Below are 7,868 nucleotides of genomic sequence, written 5' to 3' on the forward strand. Positions count from 1 at the left end.
TCACAATAGTCCTGATAATCATGAATTCAGGTAAAAATATGACTATACATAAAAACAAATCTATCCAAACAAATAAGCAAAAAGAAAACAGGTGACAAAGTGCTAGAAAAGTTTTGGGGATGAATAAAATAAAACAAGAATTTCCCTTTGAAACTCATGGCTACCTTTCAGATAACTGTTTTTCAGCTGCTTCTATCCTGGAGTATCCCTAAAAACCTTTTTCTCCGACTATATAATATCTAATATTTGTCCCAATTTATACTATTTTTGGAAGTAAGAAATCTGAAGGTTATGGGGGTAAATGGCCAGTCTACAGCTATGATGAAATGAAGAGGTAACCCCAGATTTTCTATTTTTACATCCAACACTCTTGCCATTGCATGGCAGTACAACAAATTAGTTCACTCAATTTTAGGATTGCACTTTTAAAATTGAGGAAAAAATCTCAAAGCAGAAATTTGATTAAATTATTTGGTGCTTGGACTTCAATAAATTAGTCAATGATCTCATGAATACCCAGCCTTAGAATTTTCTGTTGGGCATTTTCCCCCTGATATGTTCCCACTATGATTAGTCCTGTCAACTTCTGTTGTTCTGGATATTACTGATTGCATATGTTTGTAGAAAGATAGGATGCAATTAACAGAATAAATGAGATATGTAATTATTTGTATTATATTTCCATTGTGTGTGTGTGTGTGTATAAATGAATGTAACTTAGGCTCAAGCAAGTTTCAACTCAAAATGATAATATTGAAATATTTGAAGACATTTATTTTTCTATTATTTTTCTTCTCAACCACAGGCTTCTGTTTACTGGAGTCATTAATGGAAGAATATGCATCGGAAAATGGTATGGATCTTGAGAATAGAGGATATTGCCTGGAAGACCAAAGTCCATCATAAAGGAATTCCTGCTACAAAGTTGTGTCAAATCAATACTCAAATCACTTCATTCACACACACACACACAATCTTATAATGACATTCAGATTTCTTTAATTCCCACATGTTCACTCTCTGCAAGGTCTGCCATTTAATCACCAAAGCAATATGAATAACAGTATTATAACTGAGTTTATGATTCTGGGGTTCAGCCAAAATCCTGAACTCCAGGGAGTTCTCTTCATTGTCTTTCTCCTTATCTATCTTGTGGCTTTTCTTGGCAATTTGATCATTGTCATTACCATAATCTATAACACCACCCTACATACCCCCATGTATGTTCTCCTTCTATCACTGGCTATTATAGACATCATCTGCACAACAAGCATAATACCCAAGATGCTTGGGACCATGTTAACATCAGGAAGGACCATTTCATATGGAGGCTGCACGTCCCAGCTCTTCTTCTTTACATGGTCCCTGGGAGCTGAAATGGTTCTTTTCACCACCATGGCCTATGACCTCTATGTGGCCATCTGTTTCCCTCTTCACTACAGCACTGTCATGAACCACCATATGTGCATGGCCTTACTCAGCATTGTCATGGCTATTGCAGTCACCAATTCCTGGGTACACACAGGTCTCATCCTGAAGCTGACCTTCTGTGGACCAAATACCATTGACCACTTCTTCTGTGAGATACCCCCACTTCTGTCTTTGTCCTGCAGCCCTGTGAAAGCCAATGAGGTGATGGTCTATATTGCAGATATTACCCTGGCAGTGGGCAACTTCTCCCTCACCTGCATCTCCTGTGCTTTTATCATTGCTGCCATTCTCCGCGTCCACACAGCAGCAGGCAAGAGAAAGGCCTTTTTGACATGCTCATCCCACCTCATAGTGGTGTCCCTTTACTATTGCCCTGTAATCTACACCTGCATCTGCCCTGCTTCCAGCTACACATTTGAAAGAGACAAGGTGGTAGCTGCACTCTATACTCTTGTGACCCCCACATTGAACCCCGTTGTGTACAGTTTCCAGAACAAGGAGATGCAGACAGGGATTAAGAAAGTCTTTTCATTTCTGAAACATTAATGGTTTCAAGAGGGTGCATCACTACTCTACTTTAGAATTGTCTACTAGAACATCTCAGATTTTACTGATGTTTCAGTTATTTCCATTTCAACTTTTCCTGTTCTCTCTTAAGGGCAAGAATGTTTCACTCCACTGTAAATCACTTCCCTAGCTCCTTATTTCCAAAATGTACTTATTCTGTTATGATTTCACTAGTAATTTATACTTATCGTTCCACATGTTAATAAATTTTTTTCATGTAAACTTTAAAAACCAATCACAGTAGATGAAAGTGTTTTCTCTTTTTTCCTATTCTGTTCCTGACCTCCTCATCATCTCTACAATTCCATACTTTTCATTTTTACAAAATCTGTAATGTAATACACATACATCACACAAATATATGACATAAGATATATCATAAATTACATCATAAAATGTCATTTATATGCCAACGTATTTCTAAAATATATATGCATAACTTCTAATTCTTATAGATCCATGTATACAAACATTTACCTCTACAAAAAATAAATATTATTTCTAATATTCTAGAGTTAACAATTTTATAAATCAAATCATGGCCACCATTTATGTAACAAGAAAATACATTCCATCTTTGTGAGACATGTTTGGTACACATGCATTACAGTTTTGCTTTAACATCCATGTTATAATCAGGATTCCACTGCAACATATTTTATAAAATAAGAGCAAGATTTTCTCATACTATTATTTTTGAAAAAATTAAAAAATGAGAATAATGGTATTCTCATACTATTATTCTTGAAAAAATGTAGTTAATATCATTATTGCCTGCATTAGGTTTCTCAATCTATAAATACAAGAACCATATATTATTACTTTTATATAACATTTAATACCAAATTTTAAGTAAATTAATACCTAATACAAGGAAACAGAAGAACTATTCTCAATGTCCTCCAGCTGAAGAATACCAGAAACACGTGATTAGGTGAATGAGTTGATTTATTGCATAAAGGGGACAGCACATCATGTGTCAGTAAGAGGGTGCTGACACGGACTTATTTGTGATTGTGTTGGGTATATGGGAAAAGAACAAAAAAAGGGGATTTTTACTAGATTGGATCATGTCAGAAAATAAGGGAAATTTTATCTGGAAGGTAGAAAGAATAAACATTGCTAAGCTGTAATTGCTAAAGAGGCAGCAATCAAATGTATTAAGTGGGAAAAGGAGATATTGGTAATTTCTGAGGTTTGGGCTGTGTTATTATTTTCATGTCAGCTCAGACGTGTCAACAGAGGGGCTTTTTTCTGTCTTCCTCTTTCATGAGGAACTTTTCTGATGCTGATGTTGTGTGAGTTTATTTTGCAATCAACAGGAGAACACTATGACCTAGGTGTTTAGCCAGACAAGCTGAGTAGACAGCTGTCAGAGATGCTTTTTCTCTCACTTCTTTAAAATGAACTTAATAAAGAACTTCTCCATTATGCTCTCTTCTTTGTTAAAAAAAAAAAGCCATATAGAAGTCAAATCAATAACATAGGTTAATTCCTTTCTAAAGAATAAATATAAAAGAATTGTCTGAATGTGTATTTTATTTTGAAATTAGGCAGCTATAAGTATGATTTAAAATTGTTAGACTATCATGTGAAACATTCAAATTTGTTTTCATTCGTATTTTCTATGTTAAGGGGAAAATTTTAAAAGTAAACTAATTCTGGGCTTCTTGCTCTCATAGCTTATTCCACTCTGGCTTCCACATTATTCTTGCTGAATATAGCACTGAACATTGTATTTCATTATATATATATACACACCCACCACATCAATACCAGATATTTGGATTATCTTGCATGATTCTCTACCTAACCCATTATACTGACACATCTACCTCATAGCCATAGACACAGAAGAGAACAACTCTGTGTGCTGCTAGTTGTCTAGAAGGTGTAAGATCCCTACAGGAGACTACAGGCTGTGGAAAGTTCAAATTGTATGTTCATATTTCTTTCACAGATACTTTTACCTAAAAGTGCAAACATCCACCTTAAATTATACACCTATTGATCATTTTAATTTTAAGAGTAAGATTCCAATAGTCATTTGAGTATTTTGTGTATTTTGTGCCATTTATTTGTTGTTATGTGATTGTACAATGGGCAGAACTAGGGTATATAATGGATTTGCCCTTCACTGTATCTAGTACTTGTAATGTATACTTAATATTCCATAATGATCTTCCTAGTACACTTAGAACACTGTGATCATGAGCCAGCCAGTCTGGGTTTGGGCCTCATATAGGTTATTTCTGATTTCTCTGGATAAAAACCTTGTTCTAGTGAGTGCAGTTGTAGGGCAATTTTTTGTTAAGTCTCCAATATATTTAACTATGAATAACAGAGGATAGTACTTCAGTCCTTTTAAATCAGTGAGGAGACTTATGCTGAATGCAATGGAAGTCAGGTTTTAGACAGTCAATAGTGTCTGTGGCAGCTCAATGATACCAGCAAAGAACGAGGCTCCTTCCATTTTCTTGTTCTGCCATTCAACTGTGTCTTCTCTAGGGTCATGAATGGCTTCTACATTACCAGGCATCTCACTCATGACCCAAGCAGAATGAAGGATAAAGATGGAGATGTCACAGGGCAAATAAGTCTTTAGCTATTATTTTTTAACTTTTTTTCTGATTTATTGAGGTATAATTGACAAAATAGTAAGATATGTAAAGTGTGTGTCATGATGCTTTTTTAAATTAAGAATCACTCAGCCATAATCATGCATTTACATCATATTGGCCATGGCCATACCACTGCACCATCTCAAGCTGTAAGTACATATTGGAAGAATAGATTTAGAAAGTAGGGACTTGGCATCTTTGAACAAACTTTAAGTTAACATACATGGAGAAGGAAAGAGGTGCTCATATTATGTCAGTTAATAATAATGCCTATCAAGAAATTTATCATAAGTACATATTTGGAATCACAAACATAATGGTGAAATAAAATTGGATTGCAAAAGAGAGAATACCAAAACGGAGACCATCGTTTGACTTGTAGATGTTGAATCATCCCTGCGTTTGTGGAGTAAATCCAAATTTATCATGCTGTATGATAATTTTAAAGTATTGTTGTATTTGATTTGCTAATATTTTTTGAGGATTTTTGCATCTACGACCATCAGTGATACTGGCCTGTAATTTTCCTTTTTTCCTGTCCTTATTTGGTTTTGATATCAGGGTAATGTTGGCCTCATGGAGTGACTTAGGAAACAGTCCCTCTTCTTCAATATTTCAGAATTGTTTCAAATGACAGGTGTTATGTCTTCTTTGAAAATCTGGTAGAATTCACCAAAGAATCCATCTGGCCCAGGACTATAGATTTTTGGGGGAGGTTTTTGATTACTGTTTCAATCACTTTACTTGTGATTGATCTATTAAGAGCCTCTATTTTTTCTTGATTTAGTTTTGGGAGATTATATGAGTCTAAAAATTTATCTGTTTTTTCTGGGTTATCTAGTTTGTTGGCATATAGTTTCTCATAGTATTCTCTAATAGTCCTTTGTATTTCTGTGGGATGCACTGCGATTTCTACTCTTTAATTTCTAATTTTATTTATTTGAGCCTTCTCTCATTTTCTCATAGTCTGGCTAAGGGTTTGTCAATTTTGCTTCTCAAGGAATCAGCTCTTACTTTCAGTGATCCAATGTATTGTGTTTTTAGTCTCTATTTCATTTATTTTGGCTCTGATTTTTATTATTTCCCTATTTCTACTGACTTTTGGATACGCTATTATTCTAGTTCTTTTATTTTTAGTTTAAGATTACTTATTTTTATATTTTTCTTGTTTGTTGAGGTAGGCCTCTAGTGCTAAAACTTTGCCTCTTAGTCCCACTTTTGTTGCATTGCATAAGTTTTAGTATGTTGTGTTTTCAATTTCATCTGTCTCTAGGTATTTTTTTATTGCTCTTTTGATTTCTTTCTTTCTTCATTTTTTTATGTTTATGTTTTTTCTGATGAAGATTAGCCTGGAGATAACATCTGTGTGAATCTTCTTCCACTTGATATGTGGGTCACCACCATAGTATGGCAAATGAGTGATGCAGGTCTGCACTTGAGATCTGAACCCACAAATCCAGGACGCCAAAATAGAGCATGCCAAAATTAACCACTAAACCATGGATCCAGCCCCTCTCCTTTGATTTCTTCTTTGATTCATTGGTTGATCAGTAGCATGTTGTTTAGTCCTCACATGTTTGTGACTTTCTCAGCTTTTTTCTTGAATTTGATTTCTAGTTTCACAGTGTTCTGGTCAGATGCTTGACCTGATTTCAATCTTCTTAATTGTATTGAGGCTTGCCCTTTTTCTCAACATATGGTCCATTTTTGGGAAGTTTCCCTGTGCACTTGAGAAGAAAATATTCTGCTTTTGGGAGGTGGAATGTTCTATATACAACTATTAAATCTACCTGGTCCAGTGTTTCATTTAAGGTCACTGTTTCCTTGTGACTTTCTGTCTGTATGATATATCCAAGGATGTAAATGGGGTGTTGAAGTCCCCTACTATTATTATGTTTCTGTCAATTTCTTCATTTAGGTCTGTTAATAGTTGCATTATATACTTTAGTGATCCTGTGTTAGGTGCATATATATTAATAAGTGCTACGTCTTCTTCGTGGAATGTTCCTGTTATCAGTATATAATTCCCCTGATACAAATATTAACAAAATGAGGAATAAAAATCACATGATAATCTCAATAGATACAGAGAAAGAATTTGATAAGTTACAACATAAATTTATGATAAATACTCTCAACCAAATGCATATAGAAGGAAAGTTCATCAATATAACAAAGGTCACATATGACTAACCCAGAGACAATATCATAGTTAATGGTGAAAAACTGAAAGCTATGACTCTGAGAGCAGGAAAAAGATAAGGGTGCCCACTCTCACAACTCTCATTCAATACAGTACTAGAAGTTTTGGTCAGAGCAATTAGGTGAGTAAAAGAAATAAAAAGGATCCAAATTGGAGAGAAAGAAGTAAAATTCTCACTGTTTGTGGATGACATGATACTGCATATAGAAAGTCCTAGAGAATCCACCAGAAAACATGTAGAAATAGTCAACAACTACAGCAAAGTTGCAGGTTATAAAATCAACATTCAAAAATCACTTGCATTTCTATACACTAATAATGAACTAACAGAAAGAAAGTTAAGAATACACTAACATTTACAATCACAACAAAGGAATAAATAACCTAGGAATAAATTTAAGCAAGGAGATGAAAGAACCATACAATGAAAACTGCAAGATATTAGTGCAAATTTGAAGAAGACATAGACAAATGGAAAGATATCTCACACTCATGGATGGGAAGAATAAACATAGTTAAAATGTCCATATTACCTAAAGCACTCTACAGATTCAGTGAAATCCTAATCAGAATCCAAAGACATTCTTCATGGAAATAGAACAAAGAATTCTGAAATAAATATGGAACAACAAAAGACCCCCAAAAGCCAAAGCAATTCTGAGAAAAAGGAACAAAGCTGGAGGTATCACAATCCCTGACTTCAAAATATACTGCAAAGCTATAATCAAATCATCATGGTAGTGTCACAAAAATATACACCCATATCAATGGAATAGAATTGAAATCCCAGAAATAAAATCACACATTTATGGACAACTAATATTTTACAATGGAGCCAAGAACATACAACGGAAAAGGGAAAGTTTCTCCAATAAATTTTGTTGTGAAAACTGGCAACCACATGCAAAAGAATGAACACAGACCATTATCTTGCATGATACACAAAAATTAACTCAAAATGGAATAAAGCCCTGAATGTAAGACCTGAAACTATAAAACTCCTAGTAAAAAATACAGGCAAAACACTCTTTGACATTGGTTTTAGC

At 34.4% G+C, this 7,868-nt stretch overlaps 1 protein-coding gene across 1 annotated transcript; it reads left to right on the forward strand.

The window, feature by feature from the left end:
- Positions 1–1,053: 1,053 nt before the first annotated feature.
- On the forward strand, positions 1,054–1,977 carry LOC106824883 (olfactory receptor 13G1-like). The gene has a single exon (XM_014831399.1). The coding sequence runs from the start codon at positions 1,054–1,056 to the stop codon at positions 1,975–1,977; it is 924 nt and encodes a 307-aa protein (XP_014686885.1).
- The last annotated feature ends 5,891 nt before the right edge of the window (positions 1,978–7,868 follow it).

Source organism: Equus asinus, chromosome 3 (genome assembly GCF_041296235.1).
Source record: "Equus asinus isolate D_3611 breed Donkey chromosome 3, EquAss-T2T_v2, whole genome shotgun sequence".
NCBI classification, from domain to species: domain Eukaryota; kingdom Metazoa; phylum Chordata; class Mammalia; order Perissodactyla; family Equidae; genus Equus; species Equus asinus.

Coding starts and splice junctions, on each gene's coding strand:
- LOC106824883 (XM_014831399.1), top strand. CDS start 1,054: ATGAATAACAGTATTATAACTGAGTTTATGATTCTGGGGTTCAGCCAA.